General features: G+C 42.7%; 1 protein-coding gene across 1 annotated transcript; it reads left to right on the top strand.

Moving 5' to 3' along the window:
• Positions 1-3,585: 3,585 nt before the first annotated feature.
• On the top strand, positions 3,586-25,665 carry sh3bp4a (SH3-domain binding protein 4a). The gene is given in 6 exon segments (XM_029445518.1): positions 3,586-3,616; positions 11,088-11,254; positions 11,965-13,358; positions 13,360-14,319; positions 23,734-23,922; positions 24,223-25,665. Coding segments are annotated over 5 exon segments (2,892 nt in total). The 5' UTR covers positions 3,586-3,616; positions 11,088-11,130; the 3' UTR covers positions 24,448-25,665.
• Positions 25,666-26,178: the final 513 nt, after the last annotated feature.

The raw sequence follows: 26,178 nt of genomic DNA, 5'->3' as shown, positions 1-26,178 counted from the left end.
TTTCTTCTTACAGGAACGAGTGCTGCACGATGGATGTCTCCGAGCAGGGACCGGCTACTCATTGCATCAGAGCAACAAAGACTGCTGGATTTATATACATTTAAAGGAAGCAGAGTTTAAAAGAGTTTAACCTCGACCCTTTCTGAACTTGCAGTATTGCAAACAGCAAATGTGTGAGAGTTAAATGTGTGATTGTATTTACATTTCTTTGACGCCTTGTTGTAAAGCAGTCATTAATACATCTTCCTGTGCAGGGACTCTGCTCTGCACTGCATTTATAAGCTTATTTTGAGACATTTTGTCCTCTTCTCGGCGTCTTTTCGATGCACTGACAGCAGCTTTCTACAGCGGAGAGGACACATCTCTTGAGTGGGTCTTTGTCAATGAGATGAAAGCAGAATGTCTGTGAGACTAACGTGTGGAATAAACTCTCAAATAGCCTTTTTATGCTCTTTGAAATCCTGTGATTGTCATTTAAAGCGAGTAAATCTCCATCAGATACCAGAGTGGTGAAAATATAACATTTTATTTATAGAAAGTTTCCTTTAGGTGCATACGACAACACATGTTCAAGCTCCTACTGCTGTTATTATTATTATTATTATTATTATTATTATTATTATTATTGTTATTATTGTTATTTATGGTGCTACGCAAAGGGACGTGAGCTCGCTGACAGCGTTTAATCACCAGACGCTTAATGAACCTCTTTAGCAGAACTCCGTCCTGCTGCACGAGCCATTTCCCTGCAGCTCCACTCGATGTGTTGCTCGTTAGAGACTCCACTTTTAGTGCTGTTTTTAAATCTGCGCTTGTGGAAATAGTTTCTTTAATTGATAATGGAAAGGTGATGGACATGAGCAGTGGGCGTCCTGTTTGTCCGTTAAAGTAAATCAGGAGTGAATTTAGTGACCAATTACATTACTACAAGATATTAACAAGTAGAAGAAGACATGGAAAAAGAGCGAGACGAGTCAGGAGGCGTGGAGACTAAAGGTCACAGCTCAACTTTGATCTTTGACACGCCGTCGACCAATAGCAAGTCGTCTTGACGGTGCTGACCTTTAAAGGGACGGAGAGCTGGACAGTCCAAAATTAAGAGAGCTATTTTGGCTGTATGAAGAGAACTAGACACAGCATTGGGAAAAACACGTCTGAGTTTATAACTACCTGGAGCTTCAGGTGGACTTCCAGCTACTTCACATGAACGGAGGAAGAAAAATGACCCAGAAATCTGCTATTAGTACATTTTACAACTTGTAGGACCTCATGATCTAAATAACCATATTTATCACGTGACAAACCCGGAAGTTGTAATAATAGGTACATCTTAATTTATTATTAATAATAATAATAATAATAATAATAATAACAATAGTAAAAGTAAAAGATGTGTGTGTGTGTGTATGTGTGTGTGTGTGTGTGTGTGTGTGTGTGTGTGTGTGTGTGAGTGTGTGTGTGTGTGTGTGTGTGTGTGTGTGGCCACGCCCCCTCCCAGTGACGCCACACACGCTCATCCATCACAGCAGCTCTGCTCCAGTCCTCCGGCACACCGGAGCAGATACAGACGGATACCGACGTGTCACCTTTACAAAACTTCTTGCACTGGGAAACCATAATCTCATTCAAACATTGTAATACTGTTTTTATTTTATTTTTGATCTTTAAGGCAAATGACACGAGGAAAAAGAAGAAGAAGTCTCTCCATCAGCTCTTATTCCTCTTCTCACTTTGCGCCCACTCTGAGCGTCCGGGCTTCCAGCCAGCAGGAGGTCAGTTCACATTACAATCAAATTAACACATAATTACTTCTAATTATCGTTTTAAACCCACCATGTGCTCATTTTGTTAGCTAATTTACCAGAACATAGTGCGGAGAGGAATCCGGCTGTAGTCTTTCTGTGATCTGTCTCTGCTGGTGATTCTACATGTTATGTGTCTTTGCTGCTTTACAGTGAGTTTATAGTTACATTTATTGTATAGTATGACTTTGAATAGTACTTTATACCATTTACTGTTTTTTATAGCGACATAGGGGTGTTTTAATGGCTTATTCCGAGTTTATGGAGCCTAATAGTGATACTTTTCGTTCTTGTTTTTGTGTTTTGCGGTGCTGTACTGCAATGATATTGTTATATACCTATATTACCCCTGACATATTCATTATAGGGTTAAATTCAAAGCCTTTCTGCCCATTGTGCCATCTTTTCTTATTATTTATCTCTTGTATCGATGTCTTATTGCTGGTAATATGTATTGAATATTCACACATTATCATAGAAATACACACACACACACACACACACACACACACACACACACACACACACACACACACACACACACACACACACGGCTGCAGAGGACAGCTCAGCAGCAGATGGAGGAAAAAAGACTGGAAATGATAAGTTTGACAATTAGCGCTATTATGTCACGTGTTTGCACGCGTCCCTCGCGTGCACGCCTCCTCGGCCCTGCCAATAAGGTCATCTAATAAGCTGACAATCCTCCCTCTCTCTTTCGTCCAGGCAGCACACACCGTCTTATAGCCTGCAACTCTATTTAATTACATGCAGTGAGATTTTATTCTACTTCCTCTCCTCCTCACTTTTGTCTCTATCTCTATTCTCCTCTTCCTTCCCTATCTGCTGCCTCATCTTCCTCTTCTTCCAAACACTTTACGAGCACTTACTTCCCCTCTTCTCCTCTTCCATTTTACTTTTGGGCAGCAGTCGAAAGGTCTCTTTTTTCTTAAGAAGGTTCCTAACTGAGTGAAATGACCCGGAAGTATTAAGTGGCAGCCATAATAAGAGCTGGTCGAATCTTCTAAATGCTGAGGAAAGGTGCTTCATGCTTCCTTCCTTATCTCCTTTACTAAAGGGAAAGAGATAACGTCGTCACACATTCTATGTGTTATAAATAAAGTTTTTAGGAAACAAAAACGTTTTCCAGCGAGGTCAAGGAAAAGAGTTTAGGAGAAGACATGCAGACTTCTTCCTCTTGAAATGATTCAAAAGTGACACTAAACACCTTCACACACACATAAACCTGACTGAACAACTCATATTACACACACACACACACGCGCACACACACACACACACACACACACACACACACACACACACACACTCTGTTGTCTTTTACTACACCTTCCCCCCCTCCCTCGAGGATAAGCCTGAAAACTAGCATGTCATCGTTTTACAGCTTTGCTCGAAGGTACGCTCCATTTTGTAATTAATGCCTGCTCAGCACAACACACACACACACACACACACACACACACACACACACACACACACACACACACATATGAATGGCGTTAAGTCTGCACCCTCTTTCTTGCAAAAGTATAGATTTGAATCACCACTCTGTCCTTCTCACGTTTGCACAAACAACATCTTGTTCTTTTAAAGTGTTGAGCATTTTATTTTGTGCACGGCGTTACATTAACATATAAAACTCATTAACATACACACCGTCTTGATTATAGTGATTATAATGGGGCTCCAAGTCTTAACACTATGATTAAAAAGCTCTCACCTGCACTACTTCTGCGTTCTACATGCAGCTCTCACTTAGCACTCTGAGCGTCCGGGCTTCCAGCCAGCAGGAGGTCAGTTCACATTACGATCACATTTACACTTAATTACTCCTGATTGTCTTTCAAACCAAACTTTTTCTCATTGTCTTCGTTAATTTAGCAGAACAATGTGCGGAGAGCAAATCGGCTTCAGTTGATTGAACACTCTGTGTAGTTCTCCTGTGTAGTTCTCCTGTGACGTTCCTGTAGCCAGGTTTCTGTGCGGCCTCATGACGCTGGCAGTATATGTTTTAACATCATCGGGCAAACACTCCATAATAACCTTTCAGCATATTGTAGTTCCACTCATCTGAGAGCGAATCAGACTTCTGCACCTCCTGTTGGCTCGGTGTTTTCAGGCTTTAGTAAATCTCGCCCATGACGGAGACTTTAACCAATCGCAGGTCATTTCAGAGACACAGCTCTCCTGTTGGCTGTTCTACAAATGCAGATGCGTGTGCACGTCCCTTTGGTGAGAACCTGATAAAACAGCAGAACATCCTGCAGGAGGAGTCTGTAGTCCAGCATTGAGAGGAGTCTTTGCTAATAGTTTAGCTCCAGCAGCAGCAACATGTTCTCCACATCTCTATACTACTGTAGTGTAGCATCAGCTCCTCTCTCTCCATCTCTATAATACTGTAGTTTAGTCTTCTGCATCAGCTCTTCTCTCTCCATCTCTATAATACTGTAGTTTAGTCTTCTGCATCAGCTCTTCTCTCTCTCATCTCTATAATACTGTAGTTTAGTCTTCTGCATCAGCTCCTCTCTCTCCATCTCTATAATACTGTAGTTTAGCCTTCTGCATCAGCTCCTCTCTCTCCATCTCTATACTACTGTAGTGTAGCATCAGCTCTTCTCTCATCTCTCTAATACTGTAGTTTAGCCTTCTGCATCAGCTCTTCTCTCATCTCTCTAATACTGTAGTTTAGTCTTCTGCATCAGCTCTTCTCTCTCCATCTCTCTAATACTGTAGTTTAGTCTTCTGCATCAGCTCTTCTCTCATCTCTCTAATACTGTAGTTTAGTCTTCTGCATCAGCTCTTCTCTCATCTCTCTAATACTGTAGTTTAGTCTTCTGCATCAGCTCTTCTCTCATCTCTCTAATACTGTAGTTTAGTCTTCTGCATCAGCTCTTCTCTCCATCTCTCTAATACTGTAGTTTAGTCTTCTGCATCAGCTCTTCTCTCATCTCTCTAATACTGTAGTTTAGTCTTCTGCATCAGCTCTTCTCTCCATCTCTATAATACTGTAGTTTAGTCTTCTGCATCAGCTCTTCTCTCATCTCTCTAATACTGTAGTTTAGTCTTCTGCATCAGCTCTTCTCTCTCCATCTCTCTAATACTGTAGTTTAGTCTTCTGCATCAGCTCTTCTCTCATCTCTCTAATACTGTAGTTTAGTCTTCTGCATCAGCTCTTCTCTCATCTCTCTAATACTGTAGTTTAGTCTTCTGCATCAGCTCTTCTCTCATCTCTCTAATACTGTAGTTTAGTCTTCTGCATCAGCTCTTCTCTCATCTCTCTAATACTGTAGTTTAGTCTTCTGCATCAGCTCTTCTCTCCATCTCTCTAATACTGTAGTTTAGTCTTCTGCATCAGCTCTTCTCTCATCTCTCTAATACTGTAGTTTAGTCTTCTGCATCAGCTCTTCTCTCTCCATCTCTCTAATACTGTAGTTTAGTCTTCTGCATCAGCTCTTCTCTCTCTCATCTCTATAATACTGTAGTTTAGTCTTCTGCATCAGCTCTTCTCTCTCCATCTCTCTAATACTGTAGTTTAGTCTTCTGCATCAGCTCTTCTCTCTCTCATCTCTATAATACTGTAGTTTAGTCTTCTGCATCAGCTCTTCTCTCTCCATCTCTCTAATACTGTAGTTTAGTCTTCTGCATCAGCTCTTCTCTCTCTCATCTCTATAATACTGTAGTTTAGTCTTCTGCATCAGCTCTTCTCTCTCCATCTCTATAATACTGTAGTTTAGTCTTCTGCATCAGCTCTTCTCTCTCTCATCTCTATAATACTGTAGTTTAGTCTTCTGCATCAGCTCTTCTCTCATCTCTATAATACTGTAGTTTAGTCTTCTGCATCAGCTCTTCTCTCTCTCATCTCTATAATACTGTAGTTTAGTCTTCTGCATCAGCTCTTCTCTCTCCATCTCTATAATACTGTAGTTTAGTCTTCTGCATCAGCTCTTCTCTCATCTCTATAATACTGTAGTTTAGCATCAGCTCTTCTCTCATCTCTATAATACTGTAGTTTAGTCTTCTGCATCAGCTCTTCTCTCTCCATCTCTATAATACTGTAGTTTAGCCTTCTGCATCAGCTCTTCTCTCATCTCTATAATACTGTAGTTTAGCATCAGCTCTTCTCTCATCTCTATAATACTGTAGTTTAGTCTTCTGCATCAGCTCTTCTCTCATCTCTATAATACTGTAGTTTAGCATCAGCTCTTCTCTCATCTCTATAATACTGTAGTTTAGTCTTCTGCATCAGCTCTTCTCTCATCTCTATAATACTGTAGTTTAGTCTTCTGCATCAGCTCTTCTCTCATCTCTATAATACTGTAGTTTAGTCTTCTGCATCAGCTCTTCTCTCATCTCTATAATACTGTAGTTTAGTCTTCTGCATCAGCTCTTCTCTCATCTCTATAATACTGTAGTTTAGTCTTCTGCATCAGCTCTTCTCTCATCTCTATAATACTGTAGTTTAATCAGTTAATGGATTTATAAATATTGCTTAATGTGAGGATTAGCTGCTTTTACATTTTCCCCAAATTAATTAAATGTTCAACCCGTGCACAGTTTTATCACATCTTCCATCTGTTAATGCTTTTGCCCTGCAGGAAATAGAAAGTTCAATTATAGCGTTCAAACTCTTAATGTTGAAACTTAAACTTTGCCTTCCCCTTAAATTGACGTGTTGAAAATGGGACGTAAGCTCGTTTCCAGAGGAGGAATCTCCTTCAGCGCCGAGGTGGAAGCGGCACTAAAACTCAGCACTTAGTTTCCTCATTTACCTGAAAATTCATCCTGAGGGGAGAGAAGACAGATTGTAATATTTTACGGATGAATTTCTCCCGTGATGGACGGTGGCGGTCGGGGCACAGCAGCGCTGCAGAGTAATGTACTTGACCACATGCCAAGCTGAGGATTTTTCATTTATTCCCTTTTTTCTGATGCTCTGCGGGGTAAAACATAAAACCTGAACATGTCACAAAGCTGCAGCAGGGCAGTGAGACCGCCTGCAGGAATATGGTGTCAGGACACAAAGGAGACAGATGACACATCTTGTGTGACAAAATCATCAATTTGTCTAAAGTGCACGGAAATTAAACTCCTCGAAAGATTCACGGCTTTGTAAAATGACGCTATATTTTACTTGTTGGAGACGAAAAGTGTCAGATTCAAAGGAAAAACTTACTATTAATCTTTCACAATTCACCATAAATGAGTAACCACTTAATGAATCAGTGATCAGGGCTTTCCTGAAAGATACGAGGAAGACGCTGCACCATCACTCTCAACGTTATTGCTTCACAAATACAAACCTGAATGCATATTCTCGCTGTTTTCAGCGTGCACGTTTCAAAATGTGACGTGCATGAAGTTCATTATTTGCAAAGCTTGTCCTTTTCTTAAACACGTCCAGATTGGACACATTGTTTCCCATAAATCCTAAAAAGAAAACACCATCGCCATCTTTTTTGGGGAAACTGAACAGTTGTAATGTCGGCTAACTATGGTTAGTTCTATGGTAAATCACATTTATGCAGAATTCACTGCAGGCCTCAGGCACATCTACGGTGGCCCACAGAGGACAATCATTAAGCGTGTCGGATTAATTGCATGAAACAGAACTATAAGGTGAAACCATTATTTATAGGGGAGCATTCTTCACCCATCACTTGTAATGTTGCAGCCATTTAACAGACTTCAAGGACATTCTCCCCCCGAGCTCCTGTTCTTTGCTTCTGTTCACACTGCAGGTGTAAACACACGTCCAAATGCATGCTGGGAGCAGAGCTGCACTGCTGCAGGCCACAACAGGGCAGCCGGTTTGGTACTTTTCCAGTAGACTGAATGTTTTTCCGTCCCTGAGGACTGAATTAAGGCCGAGTGCCTGCTCCCAGTTTCCTGCAAGATGGATGAAAGAGCCGACCTTTAGTGGACTTCAAAGTCCAAGTGTTTTGGTTTTGTTGCATCACGTTTAGAGTCATTTATTTTGTCTTGAGTCGACGGACTGCAGCGAGAGAAAGGGAGCACACATAGATCTAACGAATCAATAATCAGGAGACATAAAGAGACACCAGCATCTTTAATATTCAACCTGAGCAGACTTCCCCAACAGATGCATTTTAAGATTTGTAGAATCAGCTAACAAGTTGTTTTCATTTCATTTCATTAAACCGATGGTGCAGAATCATCAGCGAGGAGCATTTGATCATGATTTAAGAGACTTTCAGCCCTTCAGCCTCCTGCTTTGATCTGGATTACTGCCTGTTTGAATGCTTACACAGTGGATGAAGTCTGAATATTACACACTTTGTTAAGTTTGACATGATGTTGCCGTGTCTCTGTCCTGTAATCTGCTCAGCTTTAAACAGCTGTGATGGCAGAGCGATAAACTCTCCGTGAGCATATAGCTGCTGGAAATGGTTCTTCCAGCGACATTCATCCAGGGATTAGGCCCGGCCTGACTCTCTGCTAATTAAACTTTCAACTCACTGTTTCGGCACTCAGTCAGCCTGACTGAAACGAGTTAATAACGCAGAGTATTTCACCAACTCAGATATTAACGCTCCAGTGGGGGGGGGAAGAGAAACATTCCTGCTTCCAATTGTGAGGAAGGCTAACCCTCCAGCAGTCTGCTGAGATCCCCTGAGAGCATCTTTCTTAGTGCTTCCTCTCCTTCTGTAATTGAAATTTCTCCGGCAACGTGAAGTAAAACAAGTTAATTTCCCCAAATGCAGTCTACACTGTGTGTTGTTATCTCTAACACATCCTGTCTGTAAACGAGGTCACGGTGTAGTTTAACTTTTGTGTTTTTTAATAATTGCTTGTGTCAGTTTTCCTTGTCAAATCCTGGAACACATGTTTCCGTGAGGCTGAGCGTGGATCTGCAGGGGTCGTTTTGAGGAATCCAGTTTGCTCTGAAGTGAACATCCTGCTGCGTAAACAAACGCACCGAACAGCAGATTCCTATTCCTCCTCTTCTTCTTCCCCTTGTATCTGTCAGCGCTCACCTCCTGCTACATTCAGCGGGGATCGCCTCCGTGTTAGATCAAAGCCGGTGACAGTGTCTTTGTCTGCAGAGCGGCTTGTTATTGATCGCAGCCTCGCTCCGGCTGCCCGCTGAGTGCTCATCTTTGAGCAGGAGGAGGGGTTTTATCGACGGGCGACACGCTCCCCGACGAGCAACGAGGAGGCAAGAAAATGAAATGTCACCTCGGAGGAGTTTGACTGTCTTTCAGCACAAGCTCCTATCGGAACAGATGCAGCCGTTACACAAAACCTACTCTCTCTTCACGCCATGCTCTGCATCCCAGAGTGCACCTCTGCTCCAACCTCCAGAGAGCAGCTGCACAAACAATCCCACCTTTTTACTTTCGATAGAAAAACATATCTGCTCAATGCTGAAGAGTTTTAGATAAAGACTACGTGTTGTCGTGCAGCATTAAAAGATAATAGATAGTTTGAGGAGACTCCAGGTAGATTCCTCCTGGAGAAGCTGATGTGTTGGTTGTACTCGCTGATGTAAACACGTGCAGGAAACGTATCTGAGCACCTTTTAGGATTTCTTATCCACGTTGACGAAGCAGTCTTCTCATGAATGTGTTTTTTTATCGTAGTGGTGTTCAGTCTAGTTAGTCTTCTTGACTATTTAGCTGCTTTAAAAAGAATGAACTGAAAGAAACCAAATGAAAAATGTTATTAAAACACAAAACTTGCTGTCACTGAATTCTGCATAACACAATAACACAATGTAAGTAGAACTTCCTGCCTCATCTTAAACGTTTACTGAGAGAGAAGTCGCATCCTCACAGTTTTATATGTGTTTATCTTTAATTGAGAGGGAAGTATTGCAGTACGATGTCACAATGTGCCAATTATTTGTGATTGTTTTTTGTGTTTCCATTGATGTGTGTAGACAATTCGACACTGACCAGCTGTTCAGAAGGAGGTTTAGACAACGCTTGCTAATGATAGCTCTCATTTACTGTGTGTTCATTTCATTTTTGGCTAAAGAAAGAAGCTGCTTTAACGAAGTGAAGTGCTGTATGTTATGAAAGCAAACACCTGCATATGAATGAAAATCCTCAGCGTTTAATGTGAAAATGTTGCGTGAAAATTCAGCTCCAAACATCAAAGCTCTAATGAAGATAATCAGTGAAAGGGACATGGCAGCTTCTACAGTCTGTGTTGCTTTAATCAGATTAAAATGGCATCATTAGTGTGCAAATGCAAATGTTCTCACTGTCGCCGCTCGCCACATCCTGCAGGAATAATAAAAGTCTCTTGCGACTGAAGGGAACGACGTTTTGCTGCAAAACAATTTCTTGCTGCTTCTCAAATCAGATTACAGTCCTCTGCTGACTCTGTGTTTTTATACACAAATTGAATCACAACTCAATCCTGACACGGAAATTGGTAACTTGCTTAACACAACGACAGATGTAAATACTCAAAGCACATAGAAGCACAGGCAGAGGGAGAGATGGAGAGGTTTGAATCCCCTGCAGGAACATGTTAGTGCTGGTGTGACTGCAGACCCTGAGCTACATGTTGCAGCACGCAATGATTTATAGACGATAGTGTGTTTGCAGCTTTGTGGGGTCTTTTATTTGTATCAACGTGACAATGTCCCCGTGCACAAAGCCAGGTCTGCACAGCCCTGTCCTCTTTTAAACTTTCTACATTTTGTTGAAAGTTGTTGTGTTGCACGTGAGGCCTTATCGGCGAACATCAGCGTCGGACCGCACTCATGCTCTTGTGGCTGAATGGGAACTAGTTTTTGTTTTGTAATTAATTACATATAAATAAACTACATTTTTTAAGTCTGATTCTGAAGCTGGAGTATCAGCTGATCCAAAATCATTTCTTCCTTTCAACGACTGGATGCACTTTGCTTAACGTGATATATCCAGAGATTGTGGCCAGGCGCGGTCTTGCCTCATGCTTTACATTATGTTTCTGACATTTTCACTCAGAATTTCAATCTCGTTTTGTGTCACTTTATTATTTATTTTGCGTTGCTCTGCTCCTAAATCTCATCTCTCTATTTCTCCTTCCCCCATCACATCCTTCAAACATGCAGTGATATTTATCAACCCTATTTTCTGCCGCTGCAGCCTTGACCTTTGTAGCATTTAACTGTGTTAGTGATCTAGAAAATTAAGCTTCCTACTCTCACGCTGCTTTTGGAATTTGCTCCAGATTGGAGCATCAAACATGCAGATGTTTTTTTAAATTGGTTGCTCCCACTCTGAAATGTTTTGTTTGTTTCCCATCCAGATGCAAAGCTGCCAATGAGCGGATTCTATGTTAAGTACCGGCCATGGCTGCCCATCGCATTATCAGAGTGACGAACAACAACCACGTCCTCCCTCGGTGCAAGTCTGAGGGAACGCTCATCGACCTCAGCGAAGGGGTCACCGGGGCCAGTCTTAACGATGTTAAAGGTCTGTTTCACTTCACACCAGCTTTACGTTACTGTTTTAAAGAAAGTATGTGTTTTGTAAGGTACAATACTTAATTATTCCTTTATGGTTCATTTGAAGAATGGATTTATTAAGGCTCACTTCATATCTCTAGAACTTGTTGTTTTATTTTTGTGCTTTTCATTTTTTATAATTAGATTATTCGGTCATATGTTGGAAACTTTCTCTGGCTCTTTCACTTCACTGGTTGCACGTCATTACAGCTTTGTTTACATGCTCTATATACGCTAATGATGTGAACTAAAAATAGAGAATTGTGCAGTAAATTATGCAGTTCATTTGCTCATACATTTGCTTATTGTTCGGAAAAATGTGTCGTTGAATTCAGAATGATTAAAGGTTTTTTGTCATTTCTGGTGCTATTTTACGGCTTTCCTTTTTTATCCTGCATCAAGTATTTCCTTTGACGTTTTAATGCAGTAAACTGAACCATTTGTTCACAAACCTTTATGGCTGATCTGTAGTTACCTCACCTCTTTATTTCAACCGGCCCATTATATCCGTCTTATTATGAGTTAAGGGCTGTTAACTGCAGTATTTTGAGCAATCAGCCATTGAGTGATTAAGTGCACTTTTCTAAAATAGTGACAAACCAGTTACAAAACCACTTCTGCAATCAAGGCAGAAGAGCATCACTAATAGATTCTGTCTAATATCTTTTTCCTTTTCAGTGCCTTCTCCCAGTGCCTTAAGGCTTGACACTTCAGCCTCATATGGAGCTGCGCAGGAAGTGGTCGCCATAAAGGATTATTGCCCCAGCAGTTTCACCACTCTGAAGTTCTCCAAAGGTGATCGGCTCTATGTGTTGGACACGTCAGGGGGAGAGTGGTGGTACGCCCACAACAACACAGAAATGGGCTACATCCCGGCCGCCTACGTCCAGCCGATCAACTTCAGGAACTCTTCGCTCAGCGACAGTGGGATGATTGACAGTCTTGGGGAAGGATACGAGGATGGGTCGAAGGAGTTTGGAGGTTTGGGGGAGTGGACAGGGGTGTCCCTTAAGCCCTCCCCAATTTACAACAACAGTCCCTTCTCTGTGGACCCCTTCATCCGTCCGTTAGATCAAAATTGCAAAGATTTAGATGTAAGGAACTCAACAGACCTTATTTTGTTTGATGCACTGGCATCGCCATCATCTTGCTCAAACTTTAACACTGGTTTAACCATGACAAATGGGTTCAGCAGCTGCCACATTAACAATACCACGCCAACCAGCCCAAATCAAGAGGTTGTACCTAACCTCCACAGGGATAACCCGTTTTTTAGGGGTAAACGTTCCCACAGTCTCTCAGAACTGTCAGTCCTGCAGGCGCAGTTGAATCCAACCTTACCTTCTTCGGGATTCTTCACAGGCCTTAAGGCTCCTTCACCGGAGCAGTTTCAGAGCAGGGAGGACTTCAGGACTGCTTGGTTGAACCACAGAAAGCTAGCAAGGTCTTGCCATGACCTTGACTCCCTGGGCCAGAGTCCTGGGTGGGGCCAGACACAGCCCGTGGAGACCAACATCGTGTGCATGTTGGACAGTAATGGAGGAGTGGTTCAGCTCCCGGACACCCAAATCAGCATACACATCCCTGAAGGCCACGTCAGCAATGGAGAACACCAGCAGATCTCCATGAAAGCCTTACTGGACCCTCCTCTGGAGCTCAACGGTGACCACTGCTCCACCGTCAGCCCCGTGGTGGAGATCAAGCTGAGCAATATGGAGACCAAGTCCTTTATCACGTTAGAGATGAAGGTATTGGTAACGGTCAAGAAAGAGAGTTGTCACACTGCAGATATCCTTTGCGTTCGAAGTGACTGCAAAGAAGGGCCTTATACACCCATCCCTAATGCTTACATTTACAAGGAGACAGTCCAGGTGCAGCTGGATACCCTAGAGCCGTGTATGTATGTGGCTGTTGTGGTTCAGTCGCAGTACATCAGCCACAACACCACTGTTTGGGACCATGTGCAGAGGAAAGTAACTCTGGGAGTTTATGGACCCAAGCACATTCACCCTTCCTTCAAGACAGTCGTGGCCATGTTTGGGCATGACTGCGCCCCCAATACCTTATTGATAAACTGAGGTGGGCCGACAGGCGAGCTCCAGCCCGCCAGTGGCCCTCCAGCTGTGGGGGAAGCACCAGTTCGTGCTGGGGTACCCTCAGGACCTCCAAGTGGGATTGTACTCCAACATGTCCAACTACGAGGTGAAGGCGTATGAGGGTGCAGGGGTGATTCGGGGATTTCAGGTTAAACTGGGGAAAGTCAGCCGGCTCCTCTACATGATCTCGTCACACAACCCCAACAGCATCTCAGATTTCACCCTCAGGGTCCAAGTCAAGGACGCCCTTGACTGTATCCTCACTCAGTTCTGCGTCCAAACACCGCCGCCGCCACCGAAGACCGAAGCGAGGATAACGGGCCAGAGGAGGTTTCTGAAAAAGAAAGAGGTGGATAAGATTGTCCTCTCACCGCTGGCTGCCACTTCCAAATACCCAAAGTTTCAGGACCGGTGCATTACCAGCCTTAAATTCGGCAAGTTAATCAAAACAGTGATTAGGCAGCACAAGAGCACTTATCTGTTGGAGTACAAAAAGGGGGATGTTATTGCTTTGCTCAGCGAGGAGAAAATCAAACTGCGAGGGCAGCTGCGCACCAAAGAGTGGTACATTGGATACTATCAGGGGAAGATAGGCCTCGTCCATGCCAAGAACGTTTTAGTTCTGGGTAAGGTCAAGCCCATTTATTGGATAGGGCCGGACCTTACGACCACCATGCTGCTGGAGCAGATCCTGAAGCCTTGCAAATTTCTTACGTACATCTACGCATCAGTGAGGACGGTTTTGATGGAGAATGTGAGCAACTGGAGGGCGTTTGCGGATGCCCTGGGCTACGAGAATTTGCCACTGAATTATTTTTGCAGAACAGAGCTGGACAACGAGCCGGAGAAGGTGGCGTCGGTTCTGGAGAAACTCAAAGAGGAGTGTACGAACATGGAGAACAAAGAGAGGAAGTCCTTCCAGAGGGAACTCATGATGGTAAGACCAATCATGTTTTTATTTCTTATTGGTTTCATTGTGACTAATTTCACAAGTATTGCAGTAGGTGTTGTAGCGTTTGCGTGCATTAGTAAGGCCTATATTAATAGTAAGGCTTGTTTTCACAAAAGTACCACGATAGACACACTGATAACAACTTCATACAGACCTGTCAGAAGTCTAAAAGTTGGGGGAAAGTGTTGGTGTGTCATGGAATTTACTTTATTCTCTCTGTCGCCCCTCCTATATTGTGTTTCCTGGAGAAACAAACCAATGCGGTGGATGTTTGAGCAGGAATTTGTATAAATCTTGGACATTTCGATTTAATTGTAGTCTTTTGGCTGATGAGAATGAGGAATCTCTGGACTTTAAAGTGGCCTTTAAAGCACCCTTTTTCCTGAAGGCAGGAAGTACAAAACTGACCTTTAAAATTGTTACCAGGGGGATGAACATGTGTCACTGTCCCATAGACAAAGAATGGGCTCCTGCACAAATGAGGTCTAAATTTCAAATGGTAATGTATCTATAAATCCCCCCAAAATGTCATGTCTTCAGATGTTACCAAAATCCAAATATAGGGAGTTTGATGATGTAGAATCTGAGAAACAGTTATTTCTCACATTGAAGTAGCTGGAAACAGACTGTATTTAGCATTTTTGTTGAATAAATGACTTAATTAGTGCTGCTTGTGTTTTCTCTTTGTATTTTACAACACAGTAGAGCAATTTCACAATCAGGGAATTGTCCTTAAAAAGATAAATAAAGTCATACACTGTGTGCCATTCCCCTCTAGGTGTTACATTGCTGCAAAAACATTCACGCTCAACAAAAGCATTACGGTAACAGCTATTGTGCTCAAATGATGTACTTTACAGACGGAGCATACCTCAGATGGTTGTTGCACCATTAGTTCAGCTTTGTTGAAGCGAAAAAGAACAAAGATGTAATTTCCTGCACAGTCACACTTCAGCCTGTGTTGCAGTCGGACAATGTGACACAAGCTGAGCGTCGAAGGTTTTCATTCTGAGGCTCAGTCATGTGAATAGTAAACAAGTTGTCTTGCAGCCTGAGGAGGATCACAGTCAACACATGAGAAATGAAGCGGGGGAAGCATAGAAATAAAACTTAAATCTGCAGTTTGAGCGAAAACAACTCTGTCAAACAAATGCACGTCGGCCTCGATGTGTTTTTCTTCTCCGACAGCGACGGCACCCTGGGGGAAGCAAAATAGTCCCGAGATATTTCTCGCCAGACGCTATTACTCAAAAGGTACTTTAGTGGAGTACATTTTCCAACTGCTGCTTTTCCCTGCAGAGTTGATGAAGCTGTTCTGTTCGCAGCGACATGCTCCGTGAGGCCATCGGAGCAGCTGGGGGTAAAATGCCTTGCTAAATGGGACTGTGACAGTAACAGTAACCTGCACCTCTTCCTGTTCGGCTGTACGACATGTGACGCTCCCAGAATCTCACAAAGTCTAAAGCAGAGGAGGCTTTTATTCCAGCGTCCACCTTCAACTCCTTCTGTGTGTTTGTCTTATCTCTGAACCAGGCTCCGTCCTTGACTCCTCTGAGCGCCATTCTCTTTTTCTTTTTTGATTTACTGAAAGATGGAGGAAGCACACACTCGGATGTCCTTCTCTGAAGACCAGAAACACTTCCATCATCAAGGACGAATAAGAAATTAGTTCCGTTAACCTTGATGGAAAGATTTGTCTTCGAGTGTTACAGCACACGTGTTTGCTATTATATGGAAATGACCAGGGATTCAGCCACAGAGAGAAGCCTGACATAATGTGTCTCCCTGAGATGAAGGGCCAGTTGCCAAAAAATGATTTCATTACTGCGTCTCTCAGCCAGACATTCGGTGTCTCACGTCGCTCTGCGAGCCGTTTCAGACCAAATCAAATTTAAAGTTATTGTTTGTTGGAAGTGTTGACAGAACCGGCGGGTGACGGTGACTTTCTCCCAGTTTCTGCATCTACGTGAAGTTAAAATGCATGAAACTGCTTCCCGCTCCTCAACTTCTGCTGCTTTTATTCGTCTTCAGTGACAGTACTTTTTAAGAGTCTCTAGTAATGACTTAACAACCTTTATGGCTTTGATATGATATAATACGACGCGATCTTCCTCCATTTCTTTCTGGTTACAGATCAGACGGACTCTGGGTGTTTTCTAACGATGAATGATGTTTGTGCAGATCTGCCGCCATCACTCAGCCAGTGTTTTGCATTTATCAGTTTTCACTGAAAAGTAGATGGATTTCTAAAACGACCATGTGTCTGTTTATGTCCAGATGCATCGAAAACTTGTTTCCTGTCCCTGCTCAGTTTGCTGCGGTTCTATAAACCAAACCATGTGTGTGAATGTGTGTGTCACCTGCAGGATCAGGATGTGTGTGAATCACGCAGGCTTGAATTATCATCGCTGTATATTTTGCTCAAAATTGGCCTGAAACTATGTTTGAATATGTATTTGTACACACGAGGTCGATGACACGGCGTCCTGCGTCTCCACACTTTCATACAGACATGAGACTAAACTATTGTTTTTAATCCAGTTATAAAACCTTTTGGTTTTTTTACCAACTACGAAACTTGAAGTGATTCTTCAGCATCTTGACATTATGAGTTAACGTTCTGAATAAAGTGAAAGCGTTTCCTGTTCCTGACATCATAAAGGTCAACATGCGCCGGCAGCGCGTCGACACACCCGCTGCTCGTTTCCTCTGTGAGCCCACACAGTGGCAGAATTACAAGGACACTTCAGGATATGCTCCCGTGACAAACACCTCAACGCAACCTTTCCATCGTCAACATCATTAAAGGCCAATATTTGTCTTAATGTCGTAAAATAAAATGTTATTGTAAGAAATCAACTTTATTATTTAAAGATGTGTACCTTATTCATACACTGTCTCCCCTGAAGCAGCCTGACTGCACACTGAGGTTGTTCCACCTCGAGTTTGTGCACGACCTGCAGCTCACTGCTTGAATTATAGCAGCCAACATGTCCGCTGCATCCTTTATACCTTACAGGCCCAGCCGAGCTTTCTCAGGTAGGTTTGAGAATCTGAATTCTGCACACAGTATTCCAGCTGTGACCTGCTGGCTTCAGTGTGAAACATTAAAACAGAAAGTGTTGCAGCAGAACAAGCGCTCCTGGTTTGTCTTCGGGGTTTAAAAACAACTCATTACGTCTCCGACAGGTGTTCTCGTGTGAAACGTGAGCAGGCATTGATCAGGACGGCGCTGGAGGCCTCGGGGGCATCCGACACCGCCCCGGCAGATCTTTTATCGCCGGGGCTCGAGTTACCGCGGCAGAGGACAAAGTAGAGAGCCGTCCCTTGTGCTTGTGAGCGCAGGAGAGTGTCTGAAAGGCCAGGAGAGGATTGTTTAATAATAGATCCTGCAGGGCCCGTAATCGATCCCCTGCGATGGACTCCCGTCTAAAACCAACGTCTTTAGTCGTAAAAGTCAACAGTAACTCAGAACTTCTTCTGAAATGTGCAGCCGCTTCGATCCCCTGCGACAGCCAATAAAAATGTTAATTAAGCTATGAATATTTTATACAGACCTGATTAATTGGACTACAAACGAGGGAATTGCTTGTGAAAAATGTACTTTTGTCAGGTGAACTCAAGCAGCAGAGAAGTGCACTCAGACGCAGAAGGAAATCCTCCAGTCAGCTCCTGCTGAGAAGCTCCACAAAGGACGCGATGGATCCAAACTGAGAGATGAAACCAAACAGAGCCAGCGAGAAATAAACGTTTCTTTAGATCAGTTATGTTTGTGATTCTGCCACATCTGAAGAACCTTGAAGAGAAAACTGTTGTGTGGCTGTGATTTATGTTTACAGTTGGAACGGGACATAAGAAATATCAGAAAGACAACAATCTAATCTAATAAAGAAATAAGATCTGCAGCGATGACCTGCGGACATTTCTCTTCTCTGTTCAATCACTTCATTGAAAACATGTGCAAATGAAGTTATTCTTTTATCTTGCTTTCTTCTTCTTCTTCTTCTTCTTCTTCTCAGGCGAGTCGAGGAGGAGGCGGCGTAGGCGGCGCGAGTGCAGAGCAGGAGGCGGAGGAGGAGAAGAGGAAGAAGGAGGAGGAGGGGAGGAGGCGGGAGAAGCGAGAAGGAGAGGAGGAGGAGGAGAAGAGGAGGAGAAGGAGGAGGAGGAGAAGAGAGGAGGGGAGGGGAGAAGGAGGAGGAGGAGAAGGAGGAGGAGGAGAGAAGGAGGCGAGAAGAAACGGAGGAGGGGGAGGTGGAGAGGAGCAAGGAGAGGAGAGGAGGAGGAGGAGGAGCGAGGAGGAGAAGGCGGGAAGGAGGAGGAGGAGGGGAGGATAGAAGATGAGGAGGAGAGGCGAAGGCGGGACGAAAGGAGAAGATATTCTGCTTCTTGTATGTTGATCTGCTTCTTCCTTCTTCTCTATGCGCAGATATGGAATACTATTATAAAGTCTGAGAATTAGTACTCAATTATTCTTCTCCTTCTTCTTTTCTGCTTATCCTTCATTATTATCTTCTACTTCTTATTCTTTCCTTCATTCTCCTTCTTCTTCTTCTTCTCCTTCTTCTCCTTCTTCTTCTTCTTCTTCTTCTTCTTCTCCTTCTTCTTCTTCTCCTTCTTCTTCTTCTCCTTCTTCTTCTCCTTCTTCTCCTTCTGCGTTTTCTTCTTCTTATCTTTCTCTCTCTCTGCCTCCTTTCATTCTCCTCCTTCCTTTCTCTTTCCTACCTGTCAGCGTCTCCTCTGCCCTGCTCCTCCCTCCTTTCTGTTCAAGCTTCTGGAGGTGAAGCTCATTTAGTTGACAGCCGCTCGGTCAGCTGTCGGCTCCGTCTGTCAGTCTGCTTTGGGGCTTCCTGGAGGTCGCCGACGTCTCATATTTTACAGAGGTTTCTATTTTTAGAGCATGTTGTGAGTTAATAATGTGGAAACACAGAGATAAAGAAACGAGTTGTGCTGCATTCAGTTCTACGTTCAACCATATGATTCATACATGTCATAACTTTGTCATATGTTTACCTGCATTAATTCAGCAGTTTTAAGGTGAGACTCTACAGGTGAAACATCATGTTCATGCATTTGGTCAATTGTGAGGATTTGGGCTATTTTGCTTCCATTTCTCTTCTCTCGTGCTAGTGGAAAGACTGATTAGGTAACGGCTCATTTGCATATTTAAACATAACATTTCAGAAAATGTGTAATACAAAACAATATTTTTTTAATGTCAGTTATCAGCTGGGGAAGTTTCATGCTGATATCTATTAGTTCAAATATTTCCCCTATTCACCTGCAGTGTCTTCTTTAAACTGAGGGACTGAAGTGTAAACGTGTCCTTGAGCAAGACACTGACCTTTGACCTTCACCTGCTGCAGTGTGCAAATAACCAAATGTATTTTAAAACACAAACTCCTTCCTGTCGTGTCTCCCGCTTTAATCCTTTCCGGCTCTAAACAGCACATCTCTGCCGCACGTACGGAGCTCCTGAGTCGCATTTGAACGCATCATGCTCCTTTCCAGACAGCAGTGACATGTGTGTGTGTGTGTGTGTGTGTGTCTATATTTAGACTGAAATCTGTGTGAAGCCTGAATCGGCATACAAAGGACATCACAGTCGAGGGCCAAAGTGTGTGTGGGCCAGGTGGTGCAGAGAGATAGAGGGGGGCGCGCTGTCTGTCATCTTCTCAGTTTGCTTTGTAGAGTAACCTGCTCGCTGCAGGTCGTCCAGGTTATTTCTCTTCATTACAGCCGCAGCTCATAATGGAGACAATTAAAGAGATAAAGGACGCGAGAAGAAGGTATATTATTCTAACAACATGTCACATGACCTTGGGATTACAAGGCTCTTCCTGTCTTGTCTTTTAAAACTGAGTTACATCTTAAAGGTGCTTCAAGTACCAAATACTACATCATATAAAATGCTTTTATTTTGTATATTGTTTTGTTTTATTTTAATACATACATCATTTGAATCATAAATTAAATGCAACAAAATAATAATTATCAGTAAAATATTTACTTATGTACATGTTTTATTGCACAAATGGCCCAAAAAATATATATATAATATTTCAACTTACAGGAGGAAATAAATAACAATAAATGAGACTTACAGTAACACAAATCATTTCAAAGGTTACATAAATTAGGAAGGAAATTGCTTAAATTGATTTCACACCCAGACTCTATATATATATATATATATATATAAACTGATGTGTCGGTGTTTCAGTGGATTAGAAGTTTGTTATTGTGCCAAAATATTATCGCTTATCGTGAATTTTAATTTGAGTGACTGAGAGAGAAATCAGTATGAAATGTGGACTTTCAAATCAGATTTGAGTGTGTGTGTGTGTGTGTGTGTGTGTGTGTGTGTGTGTGTGTGTGTGTGTGTGTGTGTATTGAACCTAAAGTTAATTTGACGTACACTTCCTCTCTGCGACATCTTTCATATGATTTCCATCAAAGCACAGAACCCGAAATAAACGTCCTCTTCCTGTCTCCTGCTGGACGCGAGTAATCAGATGAATCACAGCGTGTGACTTTCAGATGCTGCGGTTTCATCTCAAAGCCATTCAGACAAATCTTTTCTGAAGAGTTTCATGCAACACTGACCTCCGATTGGATCTCATGAAGCCGCTTATAAACGTCTGCGATGACGAGAGCGGTGACAAAGTTATTTATATTATAAAGCAGTGTGTTCCCATGCATTATGTTTCTGATTGAAGTCCCATCGCTCCAGATTCATACTCGTGTTAACAGGAGGTTTTACTACAGCGAACTAAAGAAGAGCAGCCGGTGCAGACGAAGAGGATTCATCTTTTTTAAGCACAGCACGAGCAACTAAAATGTGACTTCATGCACGCTGCACAAGTGGAAGCAGAAACAGAAATCATTTCCATCCTCTGTTTTTATGCACATTTTCAATTTGCACGTAAAACAAAGTGCAACAGTAGAAAAGTGGGATTTTTACATTTAGCTGATGTGGAAAAGTTGCTTTATGGATAAATGTGACTTCAACGTTCTCAAAATCCGGTTTGAACTTGCGATACATTTGCTATGGAAACCCGACTAATGTTAACCTCTGTGACAAATACTTTGCATTTCCTGAAGCTGCTTTATATAAAAGCACTTCAACACTTTGATGTGCAGCAGCAGCAGCAGCAGGTAAATGTGACTTAATGCAGCTGCAGAGCAACAGTCTGTCTGTTCTCAGTGTGTTTGCATCCTGTTGCCTCTGCAGAGTTTGATGCGTGTGAACAGGTCGTACCATGAAAACATCCTCGATGCATCTTTTTGACCTCTATTGCTTCCTGTATTTGCTTTGATGGATTCTAGGAGCAACACTTATAATAATAGTTTGTAGCAGGGTGATCTTGCAAAGCTCATTAATTGTCTATGATGTTGTCTGGAGTCAAAGAGTGCATCATGCCTGCCTGACACTTGATCTTTATGTGCAAGTTCTTGCTTTTTATGCACCAAGACGTTGTTCAGGTCTCCGTAAAAACACATTTTCCAGAGTGTGTCCGCTCGCTGCGTCGTCGGGCTGGCAGCAAAGAGAAATCTCCCCTGCAATGAGCCTGAAAAGGTATCACCACAGGACAGAGCATCACTTTCAAGTGTGTGTGTGTGTGTGTGTGTGTGTGTGTGTGTGTGTGTGTGTGTGTGTGTGTGTGTGTGTGTGTGTGTGTGTGTGTGTAGATGTGCGATGCCTGCAGCTGCTTTTTTTCTGAACCATCATGTTATCTCTGGATGGACACACACACTGCATTTTCTGGTCTTGATAAAAGAAGCCTGCAGTGTTTTCTCCCGTCAGCTGCTTTTATTAATGCTCAGTGTTTTTCTAACCTCATTTACGCCGTTAGCTGAGTGAGAACGTATTCACAGCAGCAGCCGGAGGGATTATATCCGTACACTTGCTCATAAAGAAGTCTTTTCTTTAGAAACTGTTTTAACCTTTTAATGTTTCAGCCCTGCGGCCGGTTTAAAGACAAACAGTGTTTCGTTTGAGGGATCATGAGACGATTACCAGGATTAGACCGAACCAAAATCATATTCTTTCTACACAAATGTTGACTTCTCTAATCTTTTTAAGCCTCTAAAAATGATTCAAATGAAACCACACGTAGATACTTTGGTGTTTTAATGGGAGTTAAGCCAAAAAAGTGACATTTTATCCAAAAATACTTTCAATTTCCAAGATTTTATCCATATTTGTATCTAGGTCTGAATATGTTTATGTGTTTCTTTCCACAATTCTGTCCCAGAAAAGGTTCAAAACTTTAATATCTTATTTATTTCAAGATTTATGAGAAATAACTTTTATTTATTTATGCTTTTTTTAGCCTCAGGGTGCTGAATTTAACTCCACGTTCCCACTTTCATCTGCATTGTGAGCCAAACTCTGCTCAGTTAACGTTGCTGCTGGAGCTCAAATCAAATGTATTTATATATCAATATCACAAATTATACATTTGTCTCAGTGTTTACAGACTGTACAGGATACGACACCCTCTCTCCTTACACCCTCTCTCCTTACACCCTCTGTCCTTAGACCCTCTGTCCTTAGACCCTCTGTCCTCAGACCCTCTGTCCTTAGACCCTCTGTCCTCAGACCCTCTGTCCTTAGACACTCTGTCCTTACACCCTCTGTCCTTAGACACTCTGTCCTTACACCCTCTGTCCTTACACCCTCTGTCCTTAGACCCTCTGTCCTTAGACCCTCTGTCCTTACACCCTCTGTCCTTAGACCCTCTGTCCTTACACCCTCTGTCCTTAGATCCTCCTTAGACCCTCTGTCCTTAGATCCTCTGTCCTTAGACCCTCTGTCCTTAGACCCTCTGTCCTTAGACCCTCTGTTCTCAGACCCTCTGTCCTCAGACCCTCTGTCCTTAGACCCTCTGTCCTTAGACCCTCGCATCGCACAAGGAGAAACTTCCTAAAAGAAACCCCATAATTAAAGGGGAAAAATGGAAGAAACCTCAGGGAGAGACTGAGGAGGGATCCCTCTCCCAGGACGGACAGACGTGCAATAGATGTCGTGTGTACAGGATAAACAACATTTGACAGAAATTATGTTGTGTTTGGATGAATCCAGGAAAATGCTGTGCTGTGTTAGTAACATACATTTACATAAATGCATACAGATAGAGAGGGAGAAGAAGAGAGGGAGGGGAGGAGAGAGGAAGAGAAGGAGAGCAGGGAGGTGTCCCCTGGCAGTCTAAGCCTATGGCAGCATAACTAGGGGCTGATCTAAGGCAAGCCTGAGCCAGCCCTAACTATAAGCTTTATCAAAAAGGAAAGTCTTTAGCCTGCTGATGAGATGAAACTCTTTCAGGATCTGTGTCGTTTTGATTTAAGCACCAGGTTAAAACCTCATCGCAGTGTTGACTGTGTTTCCTCCCCCGTCAGGCGCTGCTGAAGATGGACTGCCAGGGTTTGGTTGCCCGACTCGTCCTGGACTTCGTCCTGCTCACCACGGCGGTGGAAGTGGCCTTCCGGTGGAGGGAACTGGCCGAGAAACTTGCGCGAGTGTCCAGACAGCAAATGGAGGCGTACGAAGCTCCGCACCGCGACAAGAACGGTCTACTGGACAACGAGGTGAGAGACTTTGAGTCTGTATGTCAACAGGTTGTAAAACAGGGGAAAGGATAAAGGAGTATTTTAAATATTATTGCCTTTGATTTGAGGGATAATCTTCAGTTTTGGAACAAATGCTTTGGGATGTAAACAAGAAGTATAAGGTTCTCATTATGGCCCCTTTAGTCAACGGCGTTTGATATCTTACGAATGTCCAGCAACACGTGTTGTTATCCTGCCAAGCACACATTTGTACGTTTTGGTACATGGGCACCATTACCAGTCTGTCCCTCCTCTCTCTCTGTGGTCCCTCCCCTTCAGTCCATGTGGAAGCCCGCCTACGACTTCCTCCTGACGTGGGCCGCTCACGTGGGGGACAGCTACCGAGACGTGATCCAGGAGCTGCACCTGGGCCTGGACAAGATGAGGAACCCCATCACCAAGAGGTGGAAGCACCTGACCGGCACGCTAATCCTCGTCAACTGCCTCGATACGCTCCGCAGTGCCGCCTTCTGTCCCACCGGGTACGGAGACTTCGCTGTGTGAACGTCCACCTGGAGAACTTTTTAAAAAGTCTCTGAGGGTTGGACCTTGAGGACATATCGAACCTTTGTCCGTCTTCAGATCCGTTACGTCCTGGTCTCTTCTGTCTTTGTCTCTTTAGAGACGTAGCTTTAAGGATGTCTCTCGTTGTTTCTCTCTATACTTTGCTTTTCTTTCACATTTCTTTTGCTATTCTCTTTTAATTTTGCTCCGATAAAGTTTTGTATGATTTCCGTGTCCACACCTCCCTCAGGACAACATCAGAGACCTCAACCGCTGCAGTACATAACCACACAAGCTGTGACCTTTGACCTTTCGGCCATCTTTAAAAGCTGATTTGACCCCCGTACTGAACTGAACAGAATTCTTTCACTGTGAAATAAGTTTTTACAATTACAAATGAATCAAAAATAGTTTCATACATTTAAACATTATTGGTCAGTAATTAGCCAAACACTGTTAGCCCCATGCTAACTCCCCCTGTGACTCCACGCAGTACATCTAATGCAAGATATACGTGTACGACGTATCAACAGTGTTATTCTTGTGTGTTCTTCTTGGTGTGTAATTCTGTGTCACCACAGCTGCTGTAACAAGACCTTTTTCCTTTTTCGAGCATGAATTCCTGCATTTATCGTAAGTGCATCGAATATTTTCCAGATTCAAAACTCGTGCACACAAAGTGTTGTCTGATTGGAAGTGTGACCTCAGATGTATTTCAGAATAAAACTTGTGTTAGAAGATTGTTACGTCACATTCTTCATGCAAGCTTTGCATTTCTTTGACGTCCTGACAGAAACATTATGTTAATATGTCGTGTTTGAATTAAAACACACGAGCTGTTACAGTCAGATTAAACAGAACACCACAGTTTACTGCTAAAATAAATGAAACGTGTGACTTTAAACTGTGAAAGTATCAGAAAATATCTGTTGAATTTATATTTACAGAAGCTTTTTGTCTCCGATTTGTGTTTTCAACTCAGTCTTTGATTTTGTGACTCCAGCAAGTCAAATGAATCTTTGATGCTTTTGTTATTCATGTTTTCATTCCTCATTCAGTGTTTGTTCTCGTTTTGTTTCTGTGTTTGTGGCTGCAGTGTTCCTGAACATGAACGTGATCTCAACAGAACATGTGCGAGAAGTTTATATATTTGTACTGAATGCCGTCAGATCTGCTTCTGTTCAGAAGGTTTCAATAAAACGGAACATTTAAAACGTGTATTGTGTGTGTGTGTGTGTGTGTGTGTGTGTGTGTGTGTGTGTGTGTGTGTGTGTGTGTGTGTGTGTGATTCTTATTCTTTATTCCAGAAACTAACAGAATAAGTTGTTAAAGCTTTACAATTTCACATTTTAAGTGTTTTTTTAGGGAGTGAAGTTTGGTTTGTGGCATTCGTTAATTGCATCATATGTGGTTTTGCACACATATTGTTTGATGTTATTATAAAGCAGCTCTTACTCTACATCCAGGACATGTGTTGCTGAGCATGGCACATTAAACAACCAGCTTAGTTTAAAGTTTAAATGCATTTCTACAACCACAATGTCTCAATTTGACATTTATTTTTAATATAAAGCCTGTAAACAACTTGGATCTGTTGGTGTTCTTGGCGCTACGCTAGCAGTTACCCTCTGATTCCAGTCTTTGTGCTAAGCTAAGCTAATCACAGTATCTCTGCACTGAGGTGACACAAACTATTGACGACATTTCTGCAGAGATGCAGAACAAGTGTTG

This window comes from Cottoperca gobio, chromosome 2 (genome assembly GCF_900634415.1).
Source record: "Cottoperca gobio chromosome 2, fCotGob3.1, whole genome shotgun sequence".
Classification (NCBI taxonomy): Eukaryota; Metazoa; Chordata; class Actinopteri; order Perciformes; family Bovichtidae; genus Cottoperca; species Cottoperca gobio.
Note: the sequence above shows the minus strand (reverse complement) of the source record. Positions and strands in the feature narration are given on the sequence as shown.